The following is a 19,659-nucleotide window of genomic DNA, read 5'->3' as shown; positions in this document are numbered from 1 at the left end:
TGTTGATAGTCCTAAGAATAAATAAAATTGAGAATGGAAATGGGGAATGTGTCAAAGAGACAACAACCCGACCAAAATAAAAAAAAAAACACAACAGCAGAAGGTCACCAACAGGTCTTCAATGTAGCGAGAAATTCCCGCACCCAGAGGCGTCCTTCAGCTGTCCCCTTAACAAATATATACTAGTTCAGTGAAAATGAACGCCATACTAATTTCCAAATTGTACACAAGAAACTAAAATTTAAATAATACAAGACTAACAAAGGCCAGAGGCTCCTGACTTGGGACAGGCGCAAAAATGCAGCAGGTTAAACATGTTTGTGAGATCTCAACCCTCCCCCTATACCTCTAACCAGTGTAGAAAAGTAAAAGCATAACAATACGCACATTAAAATTCAGTTCAAGAGAAGTCCGAGTCTGATGTCAGAAGATGTAACCAAAGAAAATAAACAAAATGACAATAATACATAAATAACAACAGACTACTAGCAGTTAACTGACATGCCAGCTCCAGACTTCAATTAAACTGACTGAAAGATTATGATTTCATCATATGAACATCAGGCACAATCCTTCCCGTAAGGGGTTTTGTATCATACCATCATAACATATATGGGAAGAACATAACCCGTGTCATGCCAACAGACGGGGACATGTAAGTCATTTTTTGGCATGACATCGATAGAAGGGTAACCACAATTTTTATTGTTAAAAATGTTAGCGATGGTAGTATTTTTAGATAAACGATTTTGAAGATTGAGACGTGTAGATACCCTTTGAACAAGTTTAGTATTTAGTATTTTTCCGTTTCTTAGCTTCATAATTGTTTTATCAATGAATTACATAATAAAGGAGCAAAGATTGGCGTCCAGAATATGAACTAGCATACAATAATTAAGTTAAGTAAAAGTGATAAATTTGTTCGGCTGAAAATGTCAAACGCTATCAGTATTAACTACCCGAAAAGGATAGTGTATATCAGGGTAGGACTGATGGCTGACCAATTAGTAGAATGGGGCTGAATATTGAAATACTACTTTTTGATAAACATTCCTAAAGTAATGAACTAGAGCAGTTCTCGCTCGGACACACACTCCATAATCTAGTATATTATAAGAGCATAAACCTGAAGCAAGGGGAGGCACTCTACTGCCTCCACACGGCACTAAAGAGAAACTCTGTAAAAAATAAAATTGAGAATGGAAATGGGGAATGTGTCAAAGAGACAACAACCCGACCAAAATAAAAAAAAAAACACAACAGCAGAAGGTCACCAACAGGTCTTCAATGTAGCGAGAAATTCCCGCACCCGGAGGCGTCCTTCAGCTGGCCCCTAAACAAATATATACTAGTTCAGTGAACGCCATACTAATTTCAAAATTGTACACAAGAAACTAAAATTTAAATAATACAAGACTAACAAAGGCCAGAGGCTCCTGACTTGGGACAGGCCCAAAAATGCGGCGGGGTTAAACATGTTTGTGAGATCTCAACCCTCTCCCTATACCTCTAACCAGTGTAGAAAAGTAAAAGCATAACAATACGCACATTAAAATTCAGTTCAAGAGAAGTCTGAGTCTGATGTCAGAAGATGTAAATAAAGCTTTATTACAACTGTCACATCAACTTAACATTAACCAAGATAGCTAAACAAAGACCAACGAACCATGAAAATGTGGTCAAGGTCAGCTGAACCATGCCAGGCTGGCATGTACAGCTAACAATGCTTCCATACAACAAATATAGTTGACCTTTTACTTAAAGGTTAAGAAAAATAGACCAAAACACAAAAACTTAACACTGTGCAAGGATCCGTGAAATTGAGGTCATGGTCAAATAAAACCTGCAGAACTGACATTTAGATCATAATTTATTTCAGTACACCAAATATAGTTGACCGTTGGCATATAATATAAGATAAAGACCAAAACTTAAAAAAATAACTTTGACCACTGAACCATAAAAATGAGGTACAAGGTCAGATGACATCTACCCGCTAGACATGTACACCTTACAATCATTCCATACAACAAATATAGCAGACCTATTGCATAAAGCATGAGAAAAACAGACCAAAACACAAAAACTTAACTATAACCACTGAACCATGACAATGAGGTCAAGGTCAGGTGACACCTGCCAGTTGGACATGTACACCTTACAGTCCTTCCATATACTAGCCCTATTGCTTATAGTATCTGAGATATGGACTTGACCACCAAAACTTAACCTTGTTCACTGATCCATGAAATGAGGTCGAGGTCAAGTGAAAACTGTCTGACGGGCATGAGGACCTTGAAAGGTACGCACATACCAAATATAGTTATCCTATTACTTATAATAAGAGAGAATTCAACATTACAGAAATTCTGAACTTTTTTTCAAGTGTTCACTGAACCATGAAAATGAGGTCAAGGACATTGGACATGTGACTTACGGAAACTTCATAACATGAGGCATTTATATAAAAAGTATGAAGCATCCAGGTCTTTCACCTTCTAAAATATAAACCTTTTAAGAAGTGAGCTAACACCGCCGCCGCCGCTGGATCACTATCCCTATGTGGAGCTTTCTGCAACAAAAGTTGCAGGTTCGACAAAAATTGAATCGTTAATGAATATGTTCACAGATTCTATGGTTAACCAGTACATCCCTAAAAGGCAACTATCAATTGATGAGGTGATGGTTCTATTTAAAGGACGACTGTCTTTTAAGCAGTATATGCCAGCCAAGCCTACCAAATGGGGAATAAAAATGTGGGTGATAGCAGAAGCTAATACAGGATATGTTTCCTTCTGTCAGGTATACAGTGAGGATAAAAGGTGCAGCTCATGGTCTGGCAAACTGTGTAGTCAAAAATTGTATTGAAAAGGCAAATGTTATAGGGCAAAGGTACCATATTCATATGGACAATTACTTCACTTCTCCCACCTTATTTACAGACTTGTTTCAACACGTTAACACTGCTGCATGTGGTACTGTACAAATAAATAGGAGAGAGCTTTCTAAATAATGAAGAAAAATCCTGAAGGTGTAAATAATCGTGGGGACATGCAGTTTAGACAGAAGGATGCAGTGGCTGCTGTTGTATGGAAGGACAAAAAAGATGTAAACTTAATTTCAAGTATACATGATTTCTCAGTTGGTGCAGTGCAGAGAAATGTGCAACAAGCAGATGGTATTTTTCAAAGACAAGAGATACCATGTCCACAGATGATCTCTGATTACTCACAATACATGGGAGGGGTTGATAGGGCTGACCAGTACATCCAGTACTATGTTTTCCAAAACAAAACACTGAAATGGCCTTAAAGGCCTAAAAGGATTTTCTTTACAATGATTGAAATGTTGAAATTTAATGCCTTTAGGCTTTTTCTGCTCTCTCCTCATCATCAAGCAGGCCCTGGTAAGAGACCAACAACCTTTTTGAAGTTTTCTAAGGCAGTAGCAGCAGGACTGATAGGTTCAGTTCATAAAGGGCGTCCATCACTTATCCTGGTTGATGACCGTCTAACACAGAGACACTTGCCAGGTTCCTTTGGAAATAAAAGTTGGTGCCATGTTTGTCACATGAGAGTGAAAAATAATCAACAAGACACACGTAGACAACAAAATATGGCCGTCTAGATTGTGGAAAGCACCTCTGTCTACCAGAGTGTTCCATTCTGTTAAAAATTACTGTTAGTGTTATAGCTATGTTGTTAGTACCAGACAATTTTGAATTTATTGACTTGTACTTCTCGTGTTGTCTGTCGTTTATCGTCTTCCCAATCAGTTATGGTGTTAGACATTTCATTTTATTCTTTGTAACAAAAAGAAACATCGTAAGTTAATATCTCCGAAGTGGAACGGTCAGAAGAAACTCTCCTTCGCAGACATGTATTTGTAAACATTCAGTTATAAAAAAAAACCTTGTTCCTCATAGGGCTAAACTGTTGATATTGCTTCCTCTTTATATCGCTCTTACCACACCACAACTCACAACAAGTAGTATGAGTAGGGTAAGACTCAATCTTAAAATATTTTAGCGAAAATCGATCTCAAATAGCGGTAATTGTCATTTGAAGTTCCGAGATGACACTTTTACAAGCACATGTCAAATTAATCCCGGCCACCAAACTGCTCCTGCTAATAAATCGCCGGCTATACGAACGGGCCAAAAAAAAACAATTCCCTACTGAAAGTGTTAAACTTGATCTGTAACTAATCATTGTGAACTCACATACCAAAAATCAGCCAAATATCTGAAGGGGTTTAGAAAAAAACTCCATATAATGGTTTGTTATGGTTTGCTGCGGAATTACGGAATGACAGAATTACAGAATTTTAGAATTTCGGAAATGGGCAAGAGTAAAACTATATGGCACCAACAACTTTGTTGCGGGGCCATAAAAATTGCATAAGTGTATAACAGCTTGTTACCTTTTGCCTAGTTTGATACAAATTCATACTTTTTATCAATTCATGCATGCATGATATATAGATTAGACCGTTGGTTTTCCCGTTTGAATGGTTTTACACTAGTTATTTTGGGGCCCTTTTTAGCTTGTTGTTCGGTGTGAGCCAAGGCTCCGTGTTGAAGGCCGTACTTTAACCTATAATGGTTTAATTTTTGAATTGTTGTTTGGATGGAGAGTTGTCTCATTGGCACTCACACCACATCTTCCTATATCTATATATGCAAGTTTGTTGAGACGAATTGTACTTTACCCCTAATGTTTAGATGATCAGCAGGAATAACTTTCTGGACAAGATCTCTCAGGTATAACAACAAACCCTGACCAGAATCTGGTCTTCTATCAGAGCTCATCATGCTGTAGAGAGTAACCTGTAAATATAAACCTCAGGTATAACAACAAACCCTGACCAGAATCTGGTCTTCTATCAGAGCTCATTATGCTGTACAGAGTAACCTGTAAATATAAATTACATAAATAAGGGCATACCATACAATATCAAAGGTAGAAAATAATGTGTCAAAATTTAACATCTTGTTTTCTCAACATCAAGGAGTTTTGTGTAACCCTATGTCTCGACTGTGATTGTTGCAATCAGTTTAAAGTGTAATGTTCACTTAAAAAGTGAGTCTACTCAACAGTAAGATACAGAATTTAAAATGTAAAATCTAACTTTTTCTTTACATTTATTTCATGGTCTTGAAGATTAGCTTATGCACACAAGTTTCATAGCAATCCATAAAGGATTACAAATTCATCATGTTAAATAAAATGCTTTGTCAGGCCTAATACCACCTTAGAGGGTGAACCCTGAACAGTAAGTGCAAGTTTTGAAAAAATATTTAAGCTTGATACTGTCTAAATTTGGATTGTGATCAAATTTTTGACATAATATAGGTTTTTGACACAAAATAAATGTAGGTAGGGATCTAAACATTTGAAATGGGTTAAATAATTTGTACATAATTTCAATGGAAGATTTTTCACTATTGTGCAATACTGTGATATTGGGCAATACTATGCTATTGCACAGGAATGTGATAGTGTGTAATACTGGGCAAAAGAAAATGTCTTGCTATAGCGCAATACTGTGCAATTAAATATTTCTTGCTATTGCACAATACTGTGCAATTGAAGATTTCTTGCGATTGCACAATACTGTGCAGCTGAAGATTTCTTGCAATTACACAATACTGTGCAATTGAAGATTTTTTGCTATTGCTCAATGCTATGCACATGAAGATTTCTTGCTACTGCTCAATACTATGCAAATGAAGATTTCTTTCTACTGATCCAATACTGTGCAAATGAAAATTTCTTGCTATTGATCAATACTGTAAGGGACCTGGGGTAGGCTTCAATATAATTATATCATTTTTGGTAAGTTTCTGTAAAGGTTGCAGCATTAACCAATTTTTAAACGTGTATATCAATGTGTCTGGATGGTCAGTCATTATGGACCAATTGTGCCGGCCTGTAACAGAGAAATATCTGCCCAGCCACAAGACAACTGCCCAAAACGTATAATCTTACTCTTATGAAGTTTAGTGCACCCGCACTAAACTGATTACTGAACAAAATGATCCAATTCTAGTTGAGGAAACCAGTCTTTGCTCATTTGGAAATTGTAAGTTGATTTACCATTTACTGGAGATAATACAGGAATAAGATATATTCTTCTAACATTGTTTATATAACTAAGTCACTCTTGACTAAGCCTGGTGGATGAAGCATGGATAAATCAGGGTAAGAAAAATCTATATTTAAGATTGTGATGGCACATCCAAATTGGGACTGGAACATCAAAATACCAACAGTTGGCACATCAATGTATCTAATTATGTCAGGCCGAAAGTAATAGTTTATCCTAGTAAAATCCTAATATATGGTCCCTTGTTAATTATCTATGGTTAAAAAGGTCGATGTGATGGGGAGTAACTGCAGGATTACTTTATTAACACACTGGGGCAACTGGAAAAGGTAGGAACTGGCAACCGGTTTTTATCCTTATTTCCCATTTAAATTCTGTGGGTTGATGTGCTTTTCCCATTTAAATTCTGTGGGTTGATGTGCTGAGTACAAAATGGTATTAAATTACAATAAATATTCATACCTCTGCTGTGTTGTTATTTCTTTACGAAAATTATTACAGTTGTCAGTTTTGGAATTTGTAGTTACCCGCCACGGCAGCTATTCGCCATATTATGAAAGTGGCCCTCATTATATAATAAAATTTATATGTCATGTGACATGTTTTAGCCAACCGGAACAATGAAAACAAAAATGGTGGGACAAGTTGAGCTGGGCAATTGCCTGAACTTTCATGAATTTGGAGTTACTTAAGAGTTAGCAGCTAGCCCGGGTGTGGAGCTTTATTAGCTATGACTTTAAGGAAAGCGGGACTATAGGTTAGAACGTCGTACATTTCGTAAATTTTAATCGGGCAAGCAAAACATGGTTTGGGGTAAAGCGCTTTGATACAAAAATGGCGTAATCACATTGTAAACAGGGTTAGTGCAAAAAAAAAACACTCATATCATTTAGATACATAATTATAATAGGAAATTGTCAATTGAATTTCATGTTTCCAGGTTTACAGATCTTGCAAAAATACTAAAATATCAAGGAAATACATAGCAGACAAATTCCTAGACGTCTAGACGGTCATGTGACTTTGTTTACATGGCATCAATTTAGATCAGCTGAGAATCAATAAAATTCTATTTACTTCTTATTTAAGACATGTAATGATAATTATTACAAAAATAAAGCAGCAGTTAAACGTGGAAATGGTACTTCTTTTACTTTTATACGATTTTAAGCCCTTTGAAATTTATGAAAAGAAACAACAAACATGACTAACTTTGAACTTCTGAACAAGTTAACAAATTATGAAATATTTCCATTGAAACTATTTCCTGGCTTGCAACAAGAAAAATCACTAAATATCTTAACATAACAAAGGGCCTTAGCCAAACATTATCAACAAGAACTTTTAAATTGGCAAAAATGAAAAATAAATGGAAATGTTGATTTCCAAAGATTAAAAAAATGTCAGGGGGGGGGGGTGGTACACCCTGCACATTACAATACTATGCAAATGAAGATTTCTTGCTATTACTCAATACTATGCAAATGAAGATTTCTTGCTATATTGCTCAAAACTATGCAAATGAAGATTTCTTGCTATTGCTCAATACTATGCAAATGAAGATTTCTTGCTATATTGCTCAAAACTATGCAAATGAAGATTTCTTGCTATTGCTCAATACTATGCAAATGAAGATTTCTTGCTATATTGCTCAATACTATGCAAATGAGGATTTCTTGCTATTGCTCAATACTATGCAAATGAAGATTTCTTGCTATTGCGTAACACTGCCTTTTGGCACAATACTTAAAATAATAAGCCATATCAGCATTTTTTGCTTTTTTATGTAGAAATCAGAAATAATCAATGGAAAATAGGAAATCGAAATTTTCCTCTTGCAGGAGAAATTCAGAGAGATCCATACACTTACACACTAGTTATTGTCTGGAAACTAGAAAATGCTTTCTTTTTGACCCTTTTGGACCCCTAATTCCGAATCATTTGGGGCAATTACTCTGAAACTCAATCCCAGCTTTGCCTTTGTGATATGGAACCTTGTGCCTGTGGTAATATTATAGAGAGATTCATACACTTACAAACAAATTATTGTCCAGGCACTAAAAAAATGCTTCTTTTGGCCGTTATTTCCTGAACTTTTGATACCATAACCCCTAAAAATCAATCCAAACCTTACTTTTGTAGTATTGAAACTTTTGTAAAATTTCATAGAGTTCCAATCACTTAAGCTTAAGTTATTATCTCAAAACCAAATGTGTCTTAGGACGATGCCTTTGCCAACACATAACAATATTTGATGCAAAAAAATATTTTGAGGTTGTATAAAGGAGTAGGTTCAGAAACACCCCTTTTTGGCCCCAAAATATAGCAGTTTTACAAAATTGATTAAATGTAAACTTCAAGCCTCTGCTACATAAATATGGCATTATTTTGGCATTACAATGCATATATATTGGGTACTTGGATTATTAAGTAAATTACAGAAATCTTCACAATTTTAGCATTTTATTTAAATTTTAGATGGTTTCCATCCTAAATGAAAGTGGCCGCATTTGAATTCATTCTTGATAGTAAAATGTAAGTTGTGTTTAATGATACTACATAACATATATAAAGGTCAAGGATGAACACAGATGTGCCCAGTTTCATTTTTTTTCAAAAAACATATGAATAGTGACATTTTTTGGCATATTTGATAAATTTTTCATATTTAAGCTTGAATCGGAGCGTTTCTAATTAGTGAATCAGTTACAATCTTTCACAAAAAACAATTGAATAAATTGAAATAGACATTTAAGGTTTAAAAAGTGTCCAAAGTATTTCTTCAGATGAACTTGAAATTTGAGGCAAAAACTGGCCCTTACTGAACTTACTCCTTTAATATTTGCTTTATCCAATGGATATGGTGAACAAATAAAATTAAAGTACAATGTGCATAACCTAAAACTGTAGGGACAATACATAAATCAGGTAACCTAAATGACCATTTTTATTGAAAGCTAGGACTATGTTAATATGATGTGTGTATTAGGTCTCTGATAATACCTTGTAATCAAAGTGCTGGATAGCACCTCTGGGAAGTTTGCAACTGTAGATGTGTATTATTTCAAATAGGTTTGAGATGTGTATTATTTCAAAATATATGTATTTAATCACAGCTTTGATGTTTTTTAACTAAACCATTTTCTTTTCAGCAATTATCAAAAATCACTTTTTTCATATGTTCGTCATATAAAATTTGATATTTTCTATTGTGACCTTTAACTATTGTTCAAAAATAATCAAATATACAATAAGCTCTGTTAATTTCTTTATATGGACCATAATTTGCAATTGGGCTCCGTTTCCTATAACTATAGAAAAGTGATAAAATGTGAATTACTGTAAGAAAAGTTGTAACTACATCTAAAGATGCCATTATTTTTATCAACATACAAGTAAGTGTATGCTACTCTTCCCAAGAAAAAAATTGAAATATACGAATTTCAAAGATTCTACAACCGTATTTTTGTGTCGTTTCTCACGTTACTTTTTGCTTCCGAAGAGCATAACGCTGACTGATTTATAGATAATCGTCACCGGCAAATTCGTAACTTTTGCTTACAAATAACAAAGAACATCGACCAATAAGAATAGTGAGAAGAAAATGCCGAGAACTATAAGTATTTATGTAGCAGATGTAAGAACAGTGGCATGATTTTTGTGTCCGATTTCGTAACGCAAATTTTAGATGATGTAATCTGCTTTGTTGTAATAGAATTCTTAAAAACAATATGCAAATATGAACTCTCGCGAGATGTTCAAACAGGTAAATCAAGGATGATTTACATTCTTGTTTTGATCTTCGTAATAATTAAGTAAGAAAATGACGTTATCGTTATGCGTTACATTTCACACGAAACAGAAGTCCAGTTATTTATTAAAATTGTTTTTGTCCTTAAGTTCTAATCATTTCCGGTTATACGTGAAACATGTGACTAACATGTGATCACGCCATTACAGCCGGACATACGATATACTAGTTCTAAACATTGTTTTTGCTTCCAATGGGATGTGAGCAAACATAATCTGTAGACTTGTTTCGACTTGTTAAAAAAAGGAAAATACAATTTTCAAAGAGATTGCGCCGGGGGTCTATTATTTTTCCTATGTGCATAATGTTACATACGATCTTGTGTGAAAATAAATACCCAATGACTTGACAAAATCGATTTCAGATTTGACCGAAGTTTAAACACACTACGTTTCCCAATAACGATGTAAAGGGTCCTTGGAAAATTCACTCTTATCATGGTGCCGATGTTCGTTGGATTGATTTTGCTTCAGCAGTAAATATTACTGGATATTTAAGGTGAATAAAGATAATGAAATGAAAAATGCATGTTAATATTCCGTTACACTTGGAATGTACAAAGTTGGTAACTTTGTCACAATTTTTAATTATCTTTTTTTTTATTCATGTTCTGCAAACACTTTTCAGAAACGCAATAAACTTGTCAAAGGAAAAGTAAACTTTTACCAGGCATGACTTGAAAGGAAGTACTATATTGATTTTAGCCCACTAAAGTAGGTTAAAATGTGGAAACCATGTAGATGGTGTACAGGTCACAAATATCACATGGTGCCTATTTTAAAAATTTTAATTCCAAGTTAAAAGCTTTTTTCTTTACTGGATTTAAAGAATTTTACATTGCCAATGATTTGGAATAAATTTTATATAACTGGAATTTCAAAACCAAATATAAATATATTTTTTTGGCCAAAACATCAAGATACAAGGATTATGGTATCCTGCATCAATGAAGAAAATATGGAAAATTCTGAATAAATTGTACTAATTGTTTTCAAAACAAGCACATATTTAGGAGTTTTATAATACTGTTACATTTAAGATAGGGAGTTTTATAATACTGTTACATTTAAGATAGGAGTTTTATAATACTGTTACATTTAAGATGGATTTTAAGAAAAAGTATACTGTTCAGATTATTTTAAGCAGATTTTGCAATAAAATAAAACTAAAAAAATGCTTTCGGTTTCTTATGGTTTCACGTTTAAAAAAAACTTTAATATAACATTGAAAATAAATTTTAAATATTAACATGAAGCAAGTAACACTAGTAATGGTGTTTATGCCTTTTGAATTATATTGTGCAAAATAAAGAAAATAAAGATTGGTTTCCTGTTTGGTTTCCTGTCACGTAAACAGTGAATCAAAATGTATTAATTTTTTCTCGAAAAACTCAATTGTTCCATTCATACTATTCTAACACCAACACAACCCACAAAATAAAAGTTAAAATTTTAGAACTTATAAAAAAGGATACAAAAAGAAACCAAAGGCTGAATACCAAATTATGGTCCATATGTCCATGCCCAATCTTATTAAAATAAGTTCTCATCACTTGCTCCTCAAATTTTTTTATGTCGCAGCTACATATACAAAATCGAGGAGCAAGTGATGAGAACTTATTTTAATAAGATTGTGTCCATGCCATATCCACGGCCTGTGATTTTTATTTTTTTCCATTTGTAACTGGGCATTATCCTAACCATAACAGTAAAATGACGGCACCAAAATTCAAACTTGATCTTGGTTTTGTGGTTAAAAGTATTGTGTATAAGTTTCATAACAATTTTGGTTGAGGCACTCAAGTTAAGAGCACAGAATTGTAAAACCACAGAACCGAGTGTCTCACCTACTCTTGCTGTTAATCACAAGCAGAAACAAAAATGAGGAACAAAATTAATAAAAATATTCCTCTCTATACTGTCTTTTGATTGCAAGAAGATTCTGTCCAAGTTTGGTAAAAATCCAGGATAGTTTATGAGCGTCACTGATGAATCTTTTGTAGATGAAACACGCGTCTGGCTTATATACTAAATTTAGTCCTGGTATCTATGATGAGTTTATTATGAATCTAATAAATGTTTAAATAAAAAACAACTGCAGACTGTATATAATGTTACCTGGAAGAAAAGCTCAGTCCATTAATAAGTAAAAACACGGAGAGACAAGAACAAAATTTTAAGTAAATTTCCTGGTACAAATTCAGGATTGTAAGAATTGAATTTCAATATGCTGTGTATCTTGCAAGGTGTAGCTGTCCTTTACTATAATGAGTTTATTTACAACCACTGGGTCGACGCCACTGCTGGTGGAGATTTATTTCGTTGAGGGTATCACCAGTCCAGTAGTCAGCACTTTTGTGCTGACATGAATTATAATTGATATGGTTATATTTCTAAATTAAGTTTACAAAATTTTGAATTTTTGAAATACTAAGGCTTTTCTACCTCAGGCTCAGATTACCTTAGCTGCATTTGGCAAAACTTTTAGGAATTTTGGTCTTTAATGCTCTTCAACTTAATACTTTATTTGGCTTTTTTAACTTTTTGGATTCGAGCCTCACTGAGTCTTTTGTAGACGAAACGTGCATCTGGCCTATATACAAAATTTAGTCCTGGTATCTATGATGAGTTTATTTACAAGACTTATCATTCACATTCTTTAGTTAGACACATCATTCCCACTCTCAGCAAACAAGAATTCTCTTTAAATCGGCTATAGTACTTAGCAGACAAACCTTGTTTTGAAATTTCTGTGATTTAATACTTATTTATAAAGACTGAAACTAATTTGATATTCAATATATGTTTCTTTGAATATACATATCCTCATTTCATCTAAAACAAGTGAAACTGCAAGCTACTGCTCACTGATGAAACCCCCGCCGCACGTGGATAATATTAATAGTGTAAAAATATGCAAGTGTAAGGTAAACAGGAAGTTGTCGAGTGATGAATCTGAAAACGCATCACACAGTATAGCTGACTTATATAAATCCTGAAACCAAATTTCAGAAATCCTTGTATTGTAGTTCCTGAGAAAAAATGTGACGAAAATTTTCAACTTGGCTATCATGTGTAAAACCATTTTTTAAAGCGGGGGCATAAAAATAAAATATAAATTGAGTACACATAAGATGCCGAGGAAATTCAAATTCTCATTTCAAGTATGAAATGGAGTTTTAAAATTTTGATAAATTAAGATTAAATTTTTATGACTTTTTTTAAAGATATTTTCAGGTCCTATATAAATGTTTACTCCTTTCTCATAAAACTGAAATGGTATGAACAATATCTCTATAGTAATCACCAGACTATATTTTCACAAACCTGGCCTTTATGTTCCATAGAAAAGGAAGGTCTACCCGTCTTTAATTCTAATGGCACAATACACTTTTCATATCTTTCTTTATTCTTTATCTGAAATTATAAAGGTAGTAAAGTACCTTAAATCTAGTTCCTATTAAATAAATTCATGCATATATATATTAATTTCACTTGTATAACAATACAATATTATTTTATTTTTCTCTAAATTTCGTGGCTCATATTATTAAAATTAACCGAGTTCTCTTTTGCACTTTTTTTTATATTTTCCAGGGGCATAACTCTTTCCCTCTTGCACTTATATATATTTTCAATGGGGCATAACTCTTTTAAAAATGTTTGACAACCATTTTAGAGCATATTCAAGATATTGCTGATATTAATCTATAATATATTAATTTCATAAAAATTTTGCTGGAATAGAACTTGTGAGAGCCCTAACCAGGCCATTTTCCATAAATTTAATTTTTCCAAGGGGCATAACTCTTTTTTAACTAGAGGCTCCATGAAGCCTGTTTCACTCACCTGATAAACTTATCTTCAATTGATGCATGAAGTAATACAACCATTATACTTTTGCTTTAGTTTCAGAGATATAAGTCAAAAACTGCATTTTCCCCTTAGTTCTGTTTTAGCCCTGCCTGCCATGTTGGTTGGCAGGCGGGGTCATCGGACACATTTTCAAACAAGATAATCTAATGCTGATTGTGGCCAAGTTTGGTTAAATTTGTCTGAGTTGTTTCAGGAGAAGACAAAAGGGAGCTCATGTGAGTAGATGTTAACAATTTACCACAATTTCTTGCAAGTTGGTGGAAGCATCCTAGAGTTATTGTCGGAAAACTGGATAATCCTCCTTTTTTTAAATGAATACAAGAGTGCACACACTGAAATGTCGCCTTCTTTACTTATCATTGATATTATGTTGATAGTCCTAAGTATAAAGCTTTATCAAAAACTGTCACATCAACTTAACATTAACCAAGATAACTAAACAAAGACCAATGAACCATGAAAATGAGGTCATGGTCAGATGAACCATACCAGGCAGACATGTACAGCTAGCAATACTTCCATACAACAAATATAGTTGACCTATTACTTATAGTTTAAGAAAAATAGACAATTAAAGAACCTTAGTGAGCACGCTCACATACCCCACGTCCCCTCATTGTCATTGGAGAAATTAAATAAGTGAAAGAAAAAAAAATTGTATAAGAAAAATTAATTTCCTGCCAATATGCACATCTAAATAGTATGTCCTTATTATCTACAAAATTTCAAGAAATTTTGTTGTGTGGTTTGAGAGGAGTTGCGATGACAAACTGTTGCAGTAGTACATTAAAGTAAATAAGTTCAAAGGGCGTAACTCCTAGAAAAAAAATTGATACGCAATTTCCTGTCGATATGCACAACTACATAGTATGTCCTTATTCTCTTATGGTTGGGGCCTGTTATCTATTTCTCGCATGAATAGATAATTCTCGTATCACACTGTCCGGAGTGTGATACGAAAAAGTGATACGAAAAATGCGTTAATTTGATTGGCCAACGAAACCTCCTGAAACGATATTGCGGCATTTTCATTGGCTATTCTTTAGGTCAGTTAAAGGTCACAATGATGTACATTTCCAAACTCCATACAGCGTTATCGTTCGGGTCATACTTCCCTTTCTGTAAAGAAGCGTAGCCAGATGTCACCACTGTTTCGGAGTTTGGTACATTTCCTCCATTGCAACGGAGATAAGCGATTTCTTCAATAATATAGAAAATACGCACACTTTTCACCTTATTATATATTCTTATTCAAATATTATTACATTCTGAAGCGTACAAAATGTTTAAAAAAGTCTTGTGTTGAAGATTGACGACGAACAGGACATATGACGTCACAATGCAGTTATGTTCAAGCGACTGGGTCGACGTTTCGCGGATTTTTTTTTATTAAGCACAAAAAGCATGTTTACCATAAGAGAAATAGGTTTCACAACTCGGGAGAATTAGATATCGTTTGATATCAACTCTCTTTATTTAATTTAAATAGTAATAACAAACTCGCCACAGGCTCGTTTATTATTATATTGAAATTAAATAACTCGAGTTGATATCAAGCGATATCTAATTCTCACTCGTTATGAAACCTATAATTATTTGAAAAGGTTTCATGAAATTCTGTTGTGTGGTTTGAGAGAAGTTGCGATGACAAACTGTTGCAGTAGTACATTATAGTAAATAAGTTCAAAGGGGCGTAACTCTTAGAAAAAAAATTGAATCGCAATTTCCCTTCGATATGCACAACTACATAGTATGTCCTTACTATCTGAAAAGGTTTCATGAAATTTTGTTGTATGGTTTGAGAGGAGTTGCGATGACAAACTGTTGCAGTAGTACATTATAGTAAATAAGTTCAAAGTGGCGTAACTCCTAGAAAAAAAATTGAATCGCAATTTCCCGTCGATATGCACAACTACATAGTATGTCCTTATTATCTGAAAAGGTTTCGTAAAATTCTGTTGTGTGGTTTGAGAGGAGTTGCGATGACAAACTGTTGCAGTAGTACATTGAAGCAAATAAGTTCAAAGGGAAGTAACTCTTAGAAAAAAAATTGAATCACAATTTCCCGTCGATATGCACAACTACATAGTATGTCCTTATTATCTGAAAAGGCCTCGTGAATTTCTGTTTTTGTGGTTTGAGAGGAGTTGCGATGACAAACTGTTGCAGTAGTACATTAAAGCAAATAAGTTCAAAGGGGCGTAACTCCTAGAAAAAAAATTGAATCGCAATTTCCCGTTGATATGCACAACTACATAGTATGTCCTTACTATCTGAAAAGGTTTCGTGAAATTCTGTTGTGTGGTGGTTTGAGAGGAGTTGCGATGACAAGAAACATGACTGACGGACGGACGGACGGACTGACGGACAGACGGAAGGGTCAAAAACATTATACCCTCCGCAACTCGTTGCGTGGGGTATAAAAACACAAACACTTAACACTGAGCAATGAACTTAACTTTGACCACTCAACCATGAAAATGAGGTCAAGGTCAGATGACATCTGCCCACTAGACATGTACACCTTACAATCATTCCATACAACAAATATAGTAGATCTATTGCATAAAGTATGAGAACTAGAGGCTCTAAAGAGCCTGTGTTGCTCACCTTGGTCTATGTGAATATTAAACAAAGGAAGCAGATGAATTCATGACAAAATTGTGTTTTAGTGATGGTGATGTGTTTGAACATCTTACTTAAATGAACATTCTTGCTGCTTACAAGTATTTCTATCTATAATGAACTTGACCCAGTAGTTTCAGTGGAAAATGTTAGTTGAAATTTACAAATTTTATATAAATTCGTAAAAATTGACTATAAATGACAATAACTCCTTAGGGGGTCAATTGACAATTTCCAATTGTTGACTTATTTGTAAATCTGACTTTGCTGAACATTATTGCTGCTTTAAACAGTTTATCTCTATCTATAATAATATTCAAGATAATAACAAAAAACATCAAAATTTTCTTAAAATTACCAATTCAGGGGCAGCAACCCAACAATGGGTTGTCCGATTCATCTGAAAATTTCAGGGCAGATAGATCTTGAGCTGATAAACAATTTTACATCATGTCAGATTTGCTCTTGATGCTTTGGTTTAGAGTTACAAGCCAAAAACTGTATTTTACCCCTATGTTCTAATTTTAGCCATGGTGGCCATCTTAGTTCGATGGCTGAGTCACCGGACACAATTTTTAAAGTAGATACCTCAAAGATGATTGTGGCCAAGTTTGGTTTAATTTCGCCAGTTTAATTTCGCCAAGTAGTTTCAGAGGAGAAGATTTTTGTAAAAGATAACTTAGATTTACGAAAAATGGTTAAAAATTGACTATAAAGGGCAATAACGCCTAAAAGGGTCAACTGACCATTTCGGTCATGTTGACTTATTTGTAGATTTTACTTTGCTGAACACTATTGCTGTTTACAGTTTATCTCTATCTATAATAATATTCAAGATAATAACCAAAAACAGTAAAATTTCCTTAAAATTACCAATTCAAGGACAGCAACCCAACAAAAGGTTGACCGATTCAAAATTTCAGGGCTAATAGATCTTGAGCTGATAAACAATTTTACATCTGTCAGATTTGCTCTAAATGCTTTGGTTTTTGAGTTATAAGCCAAAAACTGCATGTTACCCCTATGTTCTATTTTTAGCCATGGTGGCCATCTTGGTTTGTTGGCCGGGTCAGCGGACACATTATTGAAACAAGATACCCCAATGATGATTGTGGCCAAGTTTGGTTTAATTTGGTCCAGTAGTTTCTGAGGAGAAGATTTTTGTAAAAGTTAACGACACAGGACGCCGCAGGACGACAACGGACAACGGACGCAAAGTGATGGGAAAAGCTCACTTGGCCTTTTAGGCCAGGTGAGCTAAAAACAGGCCAAAACACAATAACTTAACTGTAACCACTGAACCATGAAAATGAGGTCAAGGTCGGATGACAACTGCCGGTTGGGCATGTACACTTTACAGTCCTTCCATACACCGAATATACTAGTCCTATTGCTTATAGTATCTGAGATATGGACTTGACCACCAAAACTTAACCTTGTTCACTGATCCATGAAATGTGGTTGAGGTCAAGTGAAAACTATCTGATGGGCATGAGGACCTTGCAAGGTACGCACATACGCAATATAATTATCCTATTACTTATAATAAGAAAGAATTCAACATTACAAAAAATCTTAACTCTTTTTTCAAGTGGTCACTGAACCACGAAAATGAGGTCAAGGACATTTGACATGTGACTGACGGAAACTTCGTAACATGAGGCATCTATATACAAAGTATGAAGCATCCAGGTCTTCCACCTTCTAAAATATAAAGCTTTTAAAAAGTTAGCTAACGCCGCCGCCACCAGATCACTATCCCTATTTGAGCTTTATGCAACAAAAGTTGCAGGCTTGACAAAAAACCCACAACTCGGAAACGTAAAATCAAACCATACATGGCTACAAAATCTCCATATAAATGAGATGTGCCAATGCTAATACAACTGCATACCAAATACCATTGACTTATCTTAAGTAGTTTCCTTTAAACAAATGTAAACACAAACTAATACTTGCTTATACAGCTGCATACCAAATGTAATTGACCAACCACTAGTGGTTCCCCTTAAACCAACCTAATCACAAACTAATTAATGACAAGAGTGCACACACTGAATGTCTCGCCTTCTTTACTAATCATTGATATTATGTTGATAGTCCTAAGTATAAAGCTTTATTACAACTGTCACATAAACTTTACAAAAACCAAGATAGCTAAACAAAGACCAATGAACCATGAAAGTGAGGTCAAGGTCAGATGAACCATGCCAGGCAGACATGTATAGCTAATAATGCTTCTAACAACAAATATAGTTGACCTATTACTTATAGTTTAAGAAAAATAGACCAAAACACAAAAACTTAACACTGTGCAATGAGTCGTGAAATTGAGGTCATGGTCAAATAAAACCTGTGGGACTGACATATAGATCATAATATATTTCCATACACCAAAGACTTTTGGCATATAATATTTGATAAAAACAGGCCAAAACTTAAAAACTTAACTATAACCACTGAACCATGAAAATGAGGTCAAGGTCAGATGACACCTGCCAGTTGGACATGTACACCTTACAGTCCTTCCATACACCAAATATACTAGCCCTATTGCTAATAGTATCTGAGATATGGACTTGACCACCAAAACTTAACCTTGTTCACTGATCCATGAAATGAGGTCGAGGTCAAATGAAAATTGTCTGACGGGCGTGAGGACCTTGCAAGGTACGCACATACCAAATATATTTATCCTATTACTTATAATAAGAGAGAATTCAAAATTACAAAAATTCTGAACTTTTTTTTCAAGTGGTCACTGAACCATGAAAATGAGGTCAAGGACATTGGACATGTGACTGCAAATAATTTCCATGGTAATGAGTTGTGCCGATACTAATACATCTGCATACCAAATATCTTTGACTTACCACAAGTAGTTCACCACAAACTAGACCTAATCACAAACTAATACATTGTTGAAATCGCTGCCATAGTCATCAATGCCAGAAACAGCATACCTATGTCTTGCTTTTATGACCCTGTCAAGCGAGACAAATACGGAAAACCTGTCATAAATAAGCTCAGTGTAACTTTTAGAAGCTGTCAAGACATAATGAAATTGGAAAACAGTAACACACTTACCCCTCCTTTTGAAGGGTACTAAAATACAAATTCTACAGGCTAGATTACTATAGATTACTTACCTGTATTTCTACCGTTAAATCAATCTTTCCTTTCACACCATATCTAAAATAAAACAAAATTGCACATGTGCTTTACTGATCATGATTGAAT

At 34.3% G+C, this 19,659-nt stretch overlaps 1 protein-coding gene across 7 annotated transcripts in view; it reads right to left on the bottom strand.

The window, feature by feature from the left end:
* Positions 1-19,659, bottom strand: part of LOC134681043 (DNA replication ATP-dependent helicase/nuclease DNA2-like) — a 194,399-nt gene that overhangs the window by 91,822 nt on the left and 82,918 nt on the right. For all 7 annotated transcript variants that reach the window (XM_063540428.1, XM_063540430.1, XM_063540433.1 and 4 more), the window contains 3 exons: positions 19,569-19,611; positions 13,246-13,335; positions 4,711-4,828 (listed from right to left, as the gene is read on the bottom strand). In XM_063540428.1, the coding sequence (XP_063396498.1) occupies positions 4,711-4,828; positions 13,246-13,335; positions 19,569-19,611 (251 nt within the window). The remainder of the gene's footprint in view (positions 1-4,710; positions 4,829-13,245; positions 13,336-19,568; positions 19,612-19,659) is intronic.

Source organism: Mytilus trossulus, chromosome 8, assembly GCF_036588685.1.
Source record: "Mytilus trossulus isolate FHL-02 chromosome 8, PNRI_Mtr1.1.1.hap1, whole genome shotgun sequence".
Lineage (NCBI taxonomy): Eukaryota > Metazoa > Mollusca > Bivalvia > Mytilida > Mytilidae > Mytilus > Mytilus trossulus.
The sequence above is the reverse complement of the archived record's forward strand: the minus strand, read 5'-3'. Positions and strand labels throughout refer to the sequence as shown.